This window comes from Dendrobates tinctorius, unplaced genomic scaffold (assembly GCF_039654945.1).
Source record: "Dendrobates tinctorius isolate UK_male_01 unplaced genomic scaffold, ASM3965494v1 ptg000162l, whole genome shotgun sequence".
NCBI lineage: Eukaryota > Metazoa > Chordata > Amphibia > Anura > Dendrobatidae > Dendrobates > Dendrobates tinctorius.
This window is the reverse complement of record NW_027361829.1, coordinates 41,494,305-41,511,560: the sequence shown is the minus strand read 5'-3', so window position 1 is coordinate 41,511,560 and position 17,256 is coordinate 41,494,305. Positions and strand designations below refer to the sequence as shown.

The 17,256-nt window shown below is 43.0% G+C and overlaps 1 protein-coding gene across 5 annotated transcripts in view; it reads right to left on the bottom strand.

Moving 5' to 3' along the window:
• Positions 1–238: 238 nt before the first annotated feature.
• Positions 239–17,256, bottom strand: part of AMPH (amphiphysin) — a 312,840-nt gene continuing 295,822 nt past the window's right edge. For all 5 annotated transcript variants that reach the window (XM_073549970.1, XM_073549972.1, XM_073549971.1 and 2 more), the window contains 4 exons: positions 9,603–9,710; positions 6,277–6,492; positions 3,803–3,904; positions 239–1,656 (listed from right to left, as the gene is read on the bottom strand). In XM_073549970.1, coding sequence (XP_073406071.1) covers positions 1,549–1,656; positions 3,803–3,904; positions 6,277–6,492; positions 9,603–9,710 — 534 coding nt within the window. In that variant the 3' untranslated portion in view covers positions 239–1,548. The remainder of the gene's footprint in view (positions 1,657–3,802; positions 3,905–6,276; positions 6,493–9,602; positions 9,711–17,256) is intronic.

The following is a 17,256-nucleotide window of genomic DNA, read 5'->3' as shown; positions in this document are numbered from 1 at the left end:
TCTAGTGCACATAAAATTGCTCCAGGGACAAGGGAGAGTATTAGGCGACAACATTTGGAAATCCTAAACTACATTCAAAGTGGTGAACTAATAAAGCAACCTCTTGACGAAGGGGCGTGCAGTAATTTAAACCTGAAAATAAAAATCTGATAAAAGTATCTTTGCTCCTTTTATATGGACATCAAATATTTCCATGTCATTATATTTTCCTAGAATTATAACATACTATTAGTCACAATAAGTGGCTGAACAAAAAAGTTTATTAGAGATGACACAACATTGAAAATAACATAATAGATACAGATGTTATTTTCATATCAGATACATTGTATGGTTGAAATCTTGTATTTAGTGTAGGCTGGTAAAATATATCTTTTCTCCAGGAGAAATTCTTCTAATATTTTGTAAACTAGAAAGATCCAATAGTTGTGCATTTCTGTTGTTCTCATCTTCTCTCAGTACTATAAAGAAAATTTCACATCATTTACGAAGACGTATTATTGAATGCTTGGGCAATGGATGCTAGATGTGCCTCACTGCACCAAACTAGCAAACACCACAATGCCAAAACGAGTTCAAAGCAAAGCACTTGTCAATGATACTACAGATTTAAGAAACTACAGGACGACATACATGATACATAACTGCATTAGATATGTCTGTAAGTGACACCCAAAAAAGTATGTTTTGCATCAGTTCCTTGATTTTAAGACATAAAACTGTGAGGGTATTGTTCATTCTGCTCTTTAAGGTTACTAAGATCAACTGCAATGCAGCAATTCAAGACAATATAGACTCAGTGCACATAAGTTAGGGTGCGTATGCTGATATAGGGTACATCTTAGTCCCACATAACAATTTACAGTATATTAAACATGTATTGAAGTGAAAGCTTTTTTGTCTTCGATATGCACATGACAAGTCTTTTATGTGTGATGAGCTTTCTGGGTCACTCATGGTCTTGGAGAAGGGATTATATCCAAGAAGAAATATCACAACCATAGAGTCCTTCAACAGCAGAAATCTAGACCCATGATGTTACATATTTTTGAGGAGCCACACATCGCTGAAAAGAATTAAAGTGTACACAGATGACCATTAGAGTGCAATTATAGGATGGATGTCCAACAAATGCTGTTGTCCTGGGCACAGTGCTCGCTTCTCAATTTCTTCCAGCGTAATTTAATATAGATCAAAATTGATCTTTCAGTTAAATAAAATATTGTTGAAATTTAGAATAGATGAGATTTATGTTGTAAGAAGATCTTAGGAAAGGTTCATCTAACCTTTATTCTGACAAAGCACAAAAAAAACAGTGGTTGCATACAAGTGAACAACATCGACTTTTCTCCATTTATACATTAGTAGATTACAACTGACATCTGGCTTTCATGCTGATTTTGTTTGCCCTCATATGTTTCACCAAGTTTTATCTGGGACAGGCACCAGTCTTTAACAGTTAACATTGTAGTCTCAAATGTATCTGTCTTATCAGTGGGTCAATAAACCCAAATATGAACCATCCATTATTCTCTTGCCTCAAATTTACTACTCTAATTTACGAGTAAAGTTTTCTGGAAAGAGTCCCTTGTAAGTCGCCAAATCCTTGTATTGCTGCCAGTCCACTTCTCTAACACCAGTAAGCCAACCAGCCTCCTGCAAAATATACAGTTCAATATTAAAAGGTGAAAGTTCATCATGAGCATTATAAAAGAATTGATTATGGTAACCCAGTGCTCAAAACCCCATAGTTGAAAAGGTTTTGTCTGGGCATAGGTCATAAATATCATATTGTTGGGGGATGTAAACATTGAATGGAGCTGACAGCTCAGCTACGTTCAAGGTTTAGTGGCTGCTGCCAGATGATGCAGATCAGCTCATATTCCCTTAAATAGGATCTGATATGCAGTATCTAACTGCGCTTCAGTGCCCCTACATCTTGAATGGAGTTTTACTCTTCAATTTCATTCAGTGCTTACATCTGGCTGCCATGTAAGGAGATGGATATGCTGCCCATGTTCCCCCTTGAATAAACAAGAATAATGTGATGTGATGTGAACTGTGATGTGTAATGTGAATTGTGATGCGAGTTAAAGATATTACTAATGGTGATGATGTGTGTAGTTTGACAGTAGGGATAGATAGAGTTAACGTTTTGCATTGTCATGTTATGAAGCTGTGTTTTTCCCAGCAACAGGTAGTGAGTAGGCATCAATAGAGTTAAGAGTTGGGACTAGCCCAGAGAGGGAGGAGCTATGTAGCAAGATCAGAGAGGACTTCCTGGTAGTGAGTCAGATAGGACCTCGAGTGCTTAGAAAGAGAACCTAAGGTTTATTGTGAGCAGTGCCACATTCTGGAGTGTCCCAAATGTGAGAGGACACCGAAGGAAAGAGATATCAAGATCCTGGGTAGAAGTGACTAAGACATAAAGTGATCTACCGAAGACGGGTCCTGGGAGAGGATGCCTAGCTGAAAGGCCCAGAGTTTATAACTTGTGAAGGTAGTGGATCTATACAAGACTGAGTACTTCAGACGAGTAAAAGACCCTGGTTGGGCGTTCCAGAGCATCAGCATCAGAGGGGATAAGTACTGGACATACTGGCACCCTAAGGGGAAAGAAGATGAGGAACTGCCGGTCGATTATAGTCCTGTTTATCAAGAGTTCTTTAAAGTTGAGCTGGGTTGTGGTGAAGTAGTGAGAAACAGTGGAGACAGAGGACAAGTAGAGAGACTTAAGAGGACAAGAACAATAAAGAAAAGAAGGAAGGAAACTGGAAAACGGTTTGAGTTGTAAAGGAAATTTTCATAAGACTGTGTACCCGCTATCTCTTGTATATATTCCCTATCAAGTTCCTGTTCAGTAAAAAGTTTCTTTTTGAATGGTTGGCTCCATCATTGAGCTGTCCAATACCTGATCTTGGGAAACCAGCAACATCAGTTACATATGGCCTGCATGGGCATAGTGCCCTCACAACACAAGTCCACACACCCAGCCAGGACCTCCACCTTTGCGTAATGTGTCGAGCCACAACAGACAAATACCTCGCCTATGGCTAGTTTTCGGTGTTTCTCATCTATTTTCATTTGCATCTATTTCAGTCTAGTCTATATGTGTTGGCTCTTTTATTTTTTTTATTCGGCATTGTGAACGGAGTTTGGGGTTCTCAGGGGTTTTCTCCTTATTTATCAATTTTTGAGAAATTTTGAAATTTGCAAAAAAGGTAATAAAAAAATATTACATTGATTGTTCACTTTATTTATTTGTGCAGAATTTTGTGTAAAAAAACAGCAAAAAGAAAAGTGACAAACAAAAACTTCAAATGATCGGGGCATTTGTGTTTCGACTGCTTGTTATTTACAAAAATCGTGGTCAGTGGAATAAATGCCATTGTACCCAGTGTAGGCAATGTCCTGTGAGCGAAATACATCACAGGCAGCAGCACACATCTCACTGGGTTTGCTACAAGCCATATCTCAGAACATTGCTGAGATCAGATACCATGTAACTGTATGCACATCTCAGCTGACAGCAGCACTAACTTCACAATCTGCCAATTTGCACGTTGTATTATTCAAAATTGAAACAAAGTACATTAGGAAGTTGTTTCATTTATAAAGAGATACCGATTACTTGCATTAAAAGGGAATCCCTACCTCCATCACATCCCCCTTTATTTTTCCAACCATTTCATGCATTTGTTTTTCCTGATATAATGGTAGAATAATAATATTGGTAAGTTAAAACGTCATTGTTATTATTCTAAACTATTATAAAATGTATAGATTTTTATTTAAGCATTACCTGATCAGCTGATGTCGGAGAGTCAACAACATACACGATATCACCCCTTTTGAGGTTAAGTTCATCATGATTTGCTGCCTCAAAATCATGTACCGCTTCAGCCTGAAAATCAATATAATCACATAAAAAATATGGTTAGAAATGCAGTTTCATAGCTTAAGCATTGTAGTCCCTCCTTATAAGGCTACGTTCACACTATCAGTATGTGGTCAGTATTTTAATCAGTATTTATAAGCCAAAACCAGGCTAAGAACAATCAGAGGAAAAGTATAATAGAAACCCGTCACCACTTCTGTATTTATCACCCACTCCTGGTTTTTCTTAGAAATACTGATGTAAAATACTGACCAAATACTGAACATGTGAACGTGGCCTAAGATTCTGTGCACATTTTCAGGATTAGCAGCAGAAGAATCTCCTGCAAATCCTGATGTGTTGGTAGGAAAAACGTTGCATACAAGACGCATGTTTTCACATGTTTTTCTGTGTATTTTTAGAATAGGTAATAAATTCTGCAAAAATGCTGAATGAATTGATATGGTATAGATTTCAAATTGCTTCAAATCTGCAATTAAAAAATAAGCAACATGTGCACGAAATTTCAGACATTTCATTCACTTTGCCAGTGGGGCAGCAAAATTCTGCTTTTTTTCCTAGCAAAAAAAAAATCCGGCAAAACTGTGAGGTGTGAACATAGCTTATACTTTTTATTCTTTATACAAACATTGCTTTTATCACACAGGGCCCTGTAGGTTTGGATTTCATTTTCCCTTAATTATAAACATGCAAAAGAATAGGAAATCAGGAAGGGGGCAAATACTTTTTCACACAACTGTATATAGAGTGGTTTTTATATCTATACCTATTGTATTATGTATCCAAATCCATTCACCTAGGGCAATGATTAGGGCAATCTAATATCTCAGAGATATTGACTACTCTGAGAACCTGTCTGATCCCCAAAGTGGATAGCTGCAGGCAGCTTTAAGGTATGTGCACACGTTGCGGATTCGTCTGCGGATTTTTCCACGCTGAATCTGCAGGTCAAAATGCCTGCGTTTTACCTGCGGATTTCTAGCGTATTTAGTGTGGATTTTGCCTGCGTTTTTACACCTGTGGAATCCTAGAATGGAATAGGTGTGAAAACGCTGCAGAATCCGCACAGAGAATTGACATGCTGGGGAAAATAAACCACTGCGTTTCTGTGCGGATTTTTCCACAGCAACTGCACAGCGTTTTTTGTTTTCCATAGTATCACATGGTACTGTACATCCCTTGGAAAACTGCTGCGGATCCGCAGGGCCAAATCCACTTAGGATCCACAGACGAATCCGCAACGTGTGCACACACCCTTAGCTAGGGGCTAACGTCAGTAGTTTCCCTAGGTGGTCACTGACATTCAAACAATTAGAAAGCAGACAACCAGCTCACTGTTGAGAAAAGCTATCTCACAAAACAATGTTGTTCTAGGCAGACAACCACTTCAACCTTTACAGTAGCAAATGTATAAAATGGTAATATGATAGAACAAATGAATAGTAAAAAAAAAATAATTCTGTACTTAACAGAGGTTACATTTATTAGTTAAATAAGTATGTGACCCTTTTTATATTAGTATAAAAGTTAACTTGAGAGAACATTAGGCTAATTTCCTTAGAAGTCTAATCCAGCTCCAAGACCAATCTGGCATAACAATGATCGACCAGTTGACCGGGAAACGATCCCATAAAAATCTATAGGATCAGTTCCATCATCATTTTTTCTAAGACATTTCTGTACCATGCTGGAGAGAAAAACTTTGGGTGACTGCAATAATGGAAAGGAAGCCTTAGGGCTCGCTCACACGAGTATTGGCTCTCTCATGGGAGAGAATCTGGACAACTATACTAATGACAAACGTGTCAGTTTACTGTGGTCCGATTCTATCGGATGAGAGAACTGTAGCAAACTGAGAACTTAATTTCTTCATCTTCTCCATTGTCTGAGTCTGTGGATTTCGGACTGCGCTCAGATAACATCCGATGTAGTCCGGGGCAGTGTGATGTTTTCCACGCACCCATAGACTTGAATGGGTGCATGTCATCTGATTCGTGGAGGAACTTGCAGTACGCCGAATCAGCGTGAAAAAAAACCACTGCTGATCAGCACTGCCCCATAGAATAACAGTGCTATTCAATAAAACATCAAATAGCACTCGTCTGAGTTTTACGTTCATGTTAGGGAACCCTTAGGCCAGGGTCACACTTGCGAGTGTGATGCAGAAAACTCGCGCGAGTCTCTCACATCAATTTATTTCTATGCAGCCGCACACTCCGGTCCGAGTGCCTGGTATTGGTGCGAGACACTCACGCGAGTTTCTCGCATCACACTCGCAAGTGTAACCCTGCCTTAGAGTGATACACAGACTAAATTTTATGTCATTTGTAGTAAACCGCAACAGATTAGTAAGAAGCTGTACAAATTAATATTCAGACCTTAAACAGGAAGCCAGTGGGTATCTCCTGAGATGGAGGGCTTTCTAATGTGGGAAGATTGTTAGTTTCACTGGCAGTGCCCTCAGTTTGCCCAACAGATGAATCTTGGATGGCATCAAACTCATCTTTAACTTCAATGCCTTTTTCTTCATATTCTCCCTCATCTTCATGATTTGATGCTGGTTCTATTACAACTGATGGTATGCAGGTAACATCCTGTAATATTACAGCATTTGTCAATGTTCAAAATAGTTATTAATTTAGAATGTCACTTTAAAATTCTAAAACATTACCAAAATGGAACAAATACAGGATTCTGAGCCATAACTGACATGCATTAGAGGGGGGTAGTATTATAATGACGACAGGAGGCAGGGCTTTTCATCCAGGCACTGTACGCCCCGGAGCCTAGAAGAAATAACTAGCATAAAGACAGAATATAACATTTCTCAACAACAAGACCATTAATATGAAGCATTCAGGTAGGACTAGTGTAACAATTCTATTGCCTGTATGCTCACATTAATATGTCATATACGTCACGGGGGCTGACAGATTCCCTTTAAAGGGAACCTGCCAGCTGTTTTGGCCACTATAAGATGCGGCCACTGCCTTTCAGGGCTTATCTATAGCATTCTATAATGCTGTAGATAAGCTCCCGGGCCAATCTGAAAGGTAAGAAAAATGAGTTTTATTATACTCACTTGGGGGGGTCCAATGTGGTCCGGTCCGATGGGTGTCGCAGGTCCGGGTCTGGCACCTCCCATCTTCTTGCGATGCCGCCCTTCTGCTTGCTTCCTTGCTCTCAGCATCGCACTTCTGCGCAGGCGTACTTATCTTCCCTGCTGAAGGCAGAGCAAAGTACTGCAGTGCGCAGGCGCTGGGAAAGGTCAGAGAGACCCAGTGCCTGCGCACTGCAGTACTTTTCTCTACCCTCAACAGGGCAGATAAGTACGCCTGCGCAGGAGCGACATGCCAGGAGTGATGAAGCAAGCAGGAGGGTGGCGTCCCAAGATGATGGAAGGTGCCGGACCCGGACCTGCCACACCCATCGGACCGGACTGCCCCCCCCCGGGTGAGTATAATAAAACTTATTCTTCTTATCTTGCAGGTCGGCCCGGGGGCTTATCTACAGCATTATAGAATGCGGTATAAAAGTCCTGAAAGACAATGGCTGTATCTTATAGTGGCCAAAACAGGTGACAGGTTCCCTTTAAGTTTTAGGACTTACTCATTTTGTTTTTGCTTTTTTTTACAGAATTTTTAACAGCTTTTTATTAGTTTTTTTTTTTAATCCCAAAGGTATGTTTTTAATTTACATTCTGTAACTATAATGCAGTGCAATATATCTTTATGCCAGTTTATTAGCCTGCGTATTGGCAGTATAAAAGCAGCTGTGACGACATGCCTAGATTGGTGCTAAGGAGACAGGAATGGCCGACAGTTCCTTGGTTGTGCACTGAATTCAATGGATTACAAGTAGTGATGCAGGGATTGCCTGTTTGTTAGGCAGTCCCTGAATGTGTTGTGGTCATCGAACAGCAGCGAGACATGCAGCAATGGGGACTCGAACATATTATTCAAGAACGTCGAAGTCACTCAGCACCCAAGCATGCCAGAATACTTTATCCAAGCAAGTTCGCTCATCACTAATTACGAGCATTGAGAAACACCATTCTGCATAACGAATACAATTTAAACACAAGACCCAGTAATAACATGCAGAGCTGTGCAAAAAACGTTTTCTTGTGAATTATTGCCATCTACTGGAAACTATAAGGAAGTATTTTATAATTCTTGCTGCAAAACTAAGGGTATGTTCCGATGAGAATTACGTGCACAGAAAAATCTACTGGGTATAACCTTGCCAACATTGTGGATGAGATGTCATGTAATCTCACTCACATACTGTGAAGATCTGCAGCATAAAATGAACAGAGGTGCAAATTTAAAGTCTACTGAGCGTCAATCTATTCTGAAAATGTTGAAAGCTCTAGCAAAACTGTGGCTATTCTACAACAAAATCTGCATAATTTAATGCAAATCTTGAAATTGGATTCCACTGATGAATTTAAGTTGGGTATGGACATACCCTTAACCTATAGGTGCAGTGATGATTTTGACTCCATGGGTGCTTTCTTTAAACGAGCAGCAATGGATGTTGCTAAGTGAAAATTGCAAATCTGTCATTGTAGTGTCCAGTACATTGTAGTGACCAGTACGTTATGCCCAGTATGTGCATCTGCAGACATACACTCGTAAATTAAGCAGGCTCTCATGTGAGTGCTAAATGTGATTTAGGCACACTGGGGCTCAGAATGGGGAGGCATTTGGATTTGGGAACAGAAAGTTTGCTGGATTTCTTTTGGGGGGCGAGGAACCATGGCGCTTTTTCAGAGCCTTTGTACTACCAATAACATGGAAGCCTCCTATATTTCCATTGACAGATGTGACTGGAGACTAGTTTCTTTGTGTGGATTGATTCGAAGCTTTTATTTGGAACATTTTACATAACATTTTGGATCACGTTTATCCTGCGCTCTACGCTAAGCACTTACAAGTGCATCTCATGAAATTAGAATATCATCAAAAAGTCAATTTATTTCAGTTCTGAAACAGAGTAAGGGACCTTTTTAAATGCTTAGGAAGCCTTTGCCGATGTTTTTTGTTAATTCTAATTTACTGAAATAGTGACTTTTGGGTCTTCATTGACTGTAAGCCATAATCATCAATATTAACAGAAATAAACACTTGAAATAGATCACTCTGTAATGACTGTAATGATCTAATATATGAGTTTCACTTTTTGTATTGAAGAAATGAAATAAATTAGCTTTTTGATGATATTCTAATTTTGTGAGAAGCACCTGTAAAGGGCATGTCACACTAAGAGATATCGCTAGCAATATCGCTATAACTAGTGACGTTATAGCGATATTGCTAGCGATATCTCTGTGTCTGATACTTACCAGCGACCGGCTCCCCCGCTGCTTATCGCTGATCGCGCGAGAACGTTCAGGACTGTTTCTCGTCGTCAGCTTCCTGTGGCGCTTCCTGCTGTGAGGACGAGCGACGCGTGGAGCCGGGCGGGAGGACGCAGGATCGCCTGGTGTGACAGGTAAGTAGCGATCCCCGTCCCCAGCGATGTCGCTAGTGAGATCTGCCTATGTGGCAGCTCACTAGCGACCACTTAGCGATGTACCAGCGATCCTGACCGCGTCATATCGCTGGTCGGGATCGCTGGTACATCGCTAAGTGTGACAGTACCTTAACACATCAAAGCAGGACTAATGTAAAGGGAAAAAAGCGTTGTTGTGAGTTGTTACCGGAGTCACATCAGTATCTTTAGCGCTGTCTAGTTCAGGTTCTTTCCCATCTTCAGCAGCACTCTGAGTGGGTTCAGTAAGATTTTCTTCTGTATTGTCAGATTCTGCCTGAAATATCAATAACAGAAAACATATGTATAAATACCCATGTAAAGCATATCTGCAAGTTTTGAAGGGCGGGAGGGTGATAATGTCACGATGGGGGCAGGCTTTGCAGTGTTGAGAATATCTCCCCCAACATGGGCTCACCCTCCTATCCACTCTCTCTTTCCCCATGTGCTGACTTCTCCCGTCTGTGCTCTCTACTTTGACCTGTCTACCCCATGTGCTATCCTCCTTGTCTGCTGTCTCTCTCCTTCCTGTGCTGTGTTCTCCCCTCAAGTGCTGTCCCGTTTGAGCTGTCTCCCCCTGTGCTCTGTCTCTCTCACCCCCATGTCTGACCGTGTACAGAACATACCACAGCCCCTGGACAGGGGAGGAAGCAAAAGACAATACTGACATTACAGCAGGAGATCGCAGAGGATACATGTTGTGAGGTAAAATTTTGTTTAAAAACAGTCAGTGAAATATTTTACCTCATAAAATGAATCCACTGTGATCCCCTGCTGTAATGTCAGTATAGTCTTTTGCTTCCTCCCCTGCCCAGGAGATGTGATATGCTCCGTACACGGTCAGACACAGACAATTTTTAAAATGAACTTTCGTTCGTGGGAAAACTCCTTTAATGTGACCGGCTTCCTCTGCCTGTAGACACGTTGCGCATCTGCCACCGGGATCAGCCAAATGATTCACTGCGCCTGCGTGGAATTCGCGCAGGTGCAGTGCAATGGTGTTCCGCTGGTGGTACCGCGTAAGAGGCTGCGTGAGTGTGAGAGTGAGTATGAGAGTGAGTGTATGAGTGTGTGTCTGAGTGTGAATGTGAGTGTGTGTGTGACTGTGAGAGTGTGACTGTGAGAGTGTGAGTGTGTGTGGTGCGTACGGCGTATAGTGTGTGGTGCGACGGTGTTCCGCTGGTGGTACCGCACAATAGGTTGGTACCAGCAGCAGTTTCCTTATTGAGACACCCATCACTTGGGTGTCCCAATATGACGGTCGGTGAACTTCCTCCGCTTGGAATTCTGGGATACGGTGACATCTAGACAGAACAGGAAATGAAAACATTACAAGGCAATTATATAAATAGATGCTTTGGTCATCAAATCTTAAATTTCTTGAATTCTATTCATTCATCAGATATAATTGTTGTACTAAGGATTTTCACACTTTTAAGATTAACGGCATATTGCTAAGATCTATAGGGTCATGCAAACTAAAAGGTTGCGTTGTTGCCCCTTTATAGCTTTTCTCTATGAGCTGTGTCAGTTTTGCAGCTCAACTTCATTTAAAGGGCATATATCATTAGAAAATGACCTTCTGTTGAAATCCGGTTTTAATTTTAGATGGATTTTTTTTATTTAAAAAGTAACAAAACTCTATTTAAAAACAAAACTGTAATTTTGTAATCTTTACACCTACTAGTGGGACATTTTAGACTCTAACTTCCCATCCTTTCAGGAAGAGTTACCATCAGAGGCAAAATACAATAACACCTCTATATACAGTTGATAACACAGGATCCTTCATTTACAATAGGTGATGTCACAGCTGACCCTGCTCCCCCTCACTTCACATTGACCTGTGCACACGCTCATTAGATGCTTTAATACAAAAGATAGGGTTGGAGTCTGAACAGTGTGTCTACTGCATGTGCTGTTTCCTGAAACAAGATGTTAATTAAGTCTAAAAATGCTCCAGTGTCATGTGTGAAAATTACAAGATTTATATTTTTATTTTTAATACAAACTTTGATATGGAAAAGAACAATGCTAAGATGAAAAAAAAAAAGGCACAAAAACGTATTATTTTCTGATAATCGATTTCTTTTAAGTGAATATGACACACAAAGCCTGAAATGAAATTGGAATTTTGAAAAAGGTGGAAGGTGCACTCCACTATGTCTAATTTTATAAATGGACCTTCGTCAACCACACATTCATGTCATATTAAAGGGTTTGTCCTGTCCCAAATCGATAAGTCTGCAATCATTCTGAGTGACTGCAGACTTTTGAATCCCTCTAGTGCACGCACTGTGTGCTGAGGGGATTTGCCGGTTTCTGAGCCGGGAGGGTATTTATGTGTTATACATACTCCTGGCCAGGGGGAACGGCCTCGCTCCATATACTTGTATTGAGGCAAGACCCTTTATCCGGACACGACCACTGGATGACCGCATCACTAACTGAGGCGCAGCCTCCACAATGACTTATACATACTTCGGGCCAGATCCTGTCTTGTGGGTGTGGCCATGCCTACTGGATGACCAAAACATTAGACGGTGTGGTCTCGCTCAATACAAGTGTATGGAGAGTGAGACTGCGTCCACTGGCCAGAAGTATATACAAACTCATACATACCCTGCAGCCCCGACGCAGAAACTGGCGGATCCCCGACACGCACAGTGCATGCGCAGCAGGGATTCATAAGTCTGCAGTCTCACAGAGTGACACACAGAATGACAATATACTTATCAATTTGGACAGGATAACCCCTTTAAATCTCAGAAAAAAACCTTTATGCAACCCCTAAACACAATTCTTGTGTTTTTTTGGGGTGGCTGTTGGTAGCTAGTTAAAACCAGCATGAAAATCATGGATTTTTTTTCAAAGCATTTTTCAAAGTGATTTTTTTTCCACATGGTTTACATGTTTTTTTCAAGCATTTTTTTCTTAGGGTTTTTTTTCTTTAAAGAGAATTATATAGAAAACCGCCTAAAAATAAATATCAAAACTACACCATGCTGCATTTAAAAAAAATGCCAAAATGGACACTACAAAAACAAAAGGCAAATAAATATATGCATTGCTATTAAAAATAAAGTAAAAATCTTATATAAAGAAACAAAGAATTTTATTTTTGGAATTTCCTGGAAAGCGTTGTCTTCTTTCGGTATATGTTGATTAGAATCATGTGGATTTCTTAAGCGTATTTCGACTGTGTCGCTCGTAAAGCTCTATGTGTGCTGTGGATAAAATCCAGCCAACATCAGGCCACATGATGTTCCTCTGTGATGGTGTGATATGTTATGTGGGTATCATTTTGTATATATTTATATTTTACAGATTTCTAGAGTGTTCTCTTCTTGCCCTGTATCATTCTGTGTATTTCCCATATTGTGTAGAGTCTCAATTACCTTCCAAAAGTCTGATAATTGAATTAGCTCACTTACTGTCTGCAGCCGGACTGTATCTATGCCTCTTGATGAACCCCTGTAGTGCCTTAATCCCCAAGGCACCTGTCAGGTCTGGGAGGCCTGAAAACCGCCCCAACCTGTCTGACTACCCCTGGACAAAAGGAGGGGGCTGGGAAGGACAGGAGCTGTTCAAGTCAGACCCTGTGTGGTGATGATCCTGTGAGGACAGCATGTCAGAGAGAAGGGGAAGCATATGGACCCATTTTATCCTCTGTCTGCTGGATGATTAGACTCTCATCTCCTTGGACATTCATCCTGTTACTGAACTGCATTCGTGTTCTGGACTACTGTATCCTCAGTGTGGTGGATTGTTTATGGACCATTTAGTTTTGCCTATAATAAAGGTCTTGGGATTGTTCACACTTCCCTCTCTCTGTTGATTGTGTGGTATCAGAGAAGGCCCCATTGACAACTGGTGGCAGCAGTGGGATCAACAGAGTGTAACACAATGGAGAACCATCCAGAGTGAGTACAGAAATTGGACTGTATCCAGTTTACAGGAGAGAGCCAGAGACCTGGGCCTGAACTACCAGGGACTGACTAAAGAAGCCTTAATTGACTTACTGGTGGGTGCTAGCCTGGCCACTTCCTCCCAGATGTCTGAAGGACAAGCGCTGGAGACAGGGATCCCCACCCCAAAAAGCCAGTGCTTGGTATGGTGCGAAGAAGAGATGGCTGTTCTGGGCCCCGATGTCTCTCAGGAATATAAGGAAGAGGCTGCCCGCCGGGCACAGCGGAGACAAGCAATGGAGCTTGAAAGAGGGAGTAATGCAATGTGGAGTGTAAACCCAATGATCCGGGAGGCTGTACGGATCACCCGGACAGAGTTTAAGCCATTTGATGAGACTTCCAGAGATGAGGAGGGGTTCTTCAAGGACTTTGAGCAGCAGTGTGCTGTGATGGAGGTGCCCCACTCTGGCTGGATGCGTTTATTAGTGGGACTCTTGAACGGAAGCATGGTGGAGGCTTACCGAACCATTGACTCACAGGGGAATCGGGATTATAACAATGTAAAGCGGACTATTCTGGATTACCATGCTATCACCCCAGACTCATCTAGGGCCAAGTTCCGAGACCTCCCATGCACCACGGGGGGATCGTTTAGGATGTATGCACATAAGATGTCCCAGGCATGTCTGAGATGGCTGGAAGCAGAAAACGCCTTTACTGTGTAAGACGTTATACAGGCGTTCCTTATAGAACAATTTCTTGCCAAGTGCCCCGCAGAGATACGGGAATGGGTCCGGGAGCGCACGCCGTTTTCCTTGTATAGAGCTGCAGCCCTGGCCGATGAAGCCCTTACTATTCGACTACAATGGAGGAGGCTTCTGGACAATGAACCACGGCCTGCTCCTGCGCCCCGTCCCCCTCAGATTATATCTGCCTTTCCACCTAGTCCCAAGTCGATGACAATCACGCCTCACCATCCTGGGCCCCAACAGTTCCGACCATGACCTGGGGGTATCACAGAGAGATGTTATGGGTGTGGGCAACCTGGACATTTGCAGCTTGGCTGTCCCTCAAGGATTCGGAGGGAGCCCCACCTCGTCCAGTGTATCTTGTGCAATCCATCCCACCTGAGGAAGAGCTACCACCACCCCCACCAGAGTGGACCACTGACCACAGCACCATAGATACCCCTCCTGGAGTGTACGGACTGTGGCCTTAGTCCTTTAGCTACCCAGAGCAACGGCAACGCCACCTGCAGGATGTCTTAATTGATGGATACAAAGTGTCAGGATTTAGAGACACGGGGCATTCCTGACTATCGCTGACCCCCGTGTGGTTCGACCCAAGGCAATTCACCAGGGTCAGGGAATTCCCATTGTCCTGGTGGGGGTACCCGCAAATATATACAGCAAGCTTCTCTGCGTTTGGATTATGGTTGTGGAGAAAAACTGTTGGATTGGAGTTATGGGAGGACTTTATGCAGATATCCTCCTTGGGAACGATATTGGGAAGTTACAGTGCCATTTTGTGGGAGCAGTCACCCGACTACAGGCTCTTCAAGCACTACGTCATCTGGACCTCATCGGGGAGCAACCACCACGAACCGCATCAGAGTTGGTAAGCAATACGTTCGCTGCTACTACCATGGGAGAGTCTTGGGACAGAGAGGAGTTTAGGAGAGAAAGAGGGTGACACTACCTTAGCAGCCCTTAGGCGAAAGGCAGAAACTGGGCACATGGAAGATAATGGGATGGCTTCACTCGAGAAAACGGACTTTATTAACAAAGGTCAGTGACAAGGGCAACCCTGAAGCAACGACCAGGCAACTCATTGTCCCTCAGAAGTACAGGGCACAGCTACTCCAACTGGCCCATGACATCCCCTTGGCTGCACATCAAGGGAGGAAAAGGACTCACCCAAAGTTTTTACTGGCCTGGCATCTCGCAGTCAGTAGCCCATTATTGCCGCACCTGCGATGTGTGCCAGCAAATGCGGCATCCAGGAGCTCGACATAAGGTACACCTGCAATCCCTGCCCATAATTGAAGATTTCAACGTGTAGCTGTCGACAGAAAGGGTCCTCTGGCCCACCCCAGCCGGTCGGGGAAAAAATATATCCTGACAATGGTGGACTATGCCACTCGGTATCCTGAAGCTGTGGCCCGGTCCAGTATTACAGCAGTAAAGGTAGACGAGGCCCTTGTTACCATTTTTACCCGGGTAGGGTTTCCTAGTGAAATATTATCGGATCAAGGCACTCAGTTCATGTCAGATCTGGTCCAGTCCCTATGGCATACCTGTGGTGTTCGAGCCATTTGCACCACCCCATACCACCCGCAGACCAACGGACTATGTGAACGCTTTAATGGAACCCAAAAAAATATTCTGAGGGCTTTTGCTGATGTTGAAAAAGACTGGGAAAAATACCTGCCACATCTCCTCTTCGCCTATCGAACTGTTTAGCCGGAAGGTCCGTGGGCCTCTCACTCTTCTGAAAGAACATTTGGAGGGAGACATCTCAGATACCGGAATGCCCATCGTTCCCTATGTTCTAGAGTTCAGAGACCCTCTCACCCAGATAGCTACCTTGGCTAAAGAACATCAGCAAATGGCCCAGTCCAGACAAAAAACATGGTATGACCGTAATACCAGGACCCGGGAATTTATGGAAGGACAACAAGTGCACATGATTACTGCTTCCCCTGCCAACAAGCTTCAAGCAGTGTGGGAAGGCCCTTATCAGGTTGTCAAGAAAATTAATGACACTATGTTATTGCCCTGGACTCTAGAGGTCGACGACAGAAAACCGTCCACATTAACATGCTGAAAGAATACCACAACCGATCTCTGCCTGTTCTAGCCGTCTGCCAACCCCCCTAGTGATACCGCCGACGAGTGTCTCCCCAATCTTCTCCAGGTCGCCCAAGCGGGAGGATCACTGGAACAAGTGCCCCTGGGCTCCCATTCATCGGATATACAAAAGGATGATATTTTCGCCGTACTAAGGCCGAGAACTGCAGCTTTCTCTTCAAAGCCGGGGAAGACTACTCTCACTAGTCACCATGTGGAAACCCCCGGACAACGCTCCATCCAGTAGGCTGCCTACCAGGTTCCAGAGGCTGTTCAAGGCATAATAAAGGAGGAACTGGAGGAGATGAAACGACTAGGAGTTGTTCAGCCATCTCACAGTTTTTGGGCCTCTCCTGTCGTCCTGGTCCCCAAGAAGGATGGTACATGATTCTGCGTTGATTACAGAAGATTAAATGATGCCACCAAGAGTAATGCTTACCCCATGCCCAGGATTGATGATCTATTGGATCATCTGGCCAGTGCCCAATTTGTGACCACGTTAGACTTGAGCAAGGGGTACTGGCAGATACCCCTAACGGAGGACGCTCGGGAGCACTCAGCCTTCATTATTCCATTTGGGCTTTTTCAGTTCCTGGGAATGCCCTTTGGAATGAAAACTGCCCCCGCTACTTTCCAGTGACTGGTAGATCGACTGTTAGAACAATGTCAGGACTTTGCCTGTGCTTACTTGGATGACATTGCCATTTTTAGCACAACCTGGGAGGAACATCTTAAACACTTGGGCATAGTGAAAGACTATCCTTACTGCAGGACTGACCATTCGCCTTGATAAGTGCCAAATAGGGATGGCTGAGGTGCAGTACCTCGGGCATAGAGTAGGGGATGGGACCCTAAGGCCTGAGCCTGCCAAGGTGGAAGCCATTAGCAACTGGTGTAGACCCCAGACTAAAAAGCAGGTACTTTCATTTTTAGGAACTGCTAGATACTATCGAAAATTCGTTCCTAATTTCAGCACCTTGGCCAAGCCCCTAACCGACCTGACCCGCAAGAACATGCCTAGGAATGTGATGTGGACGACTACATGCGAGGATGCCTTTTCAGCGTT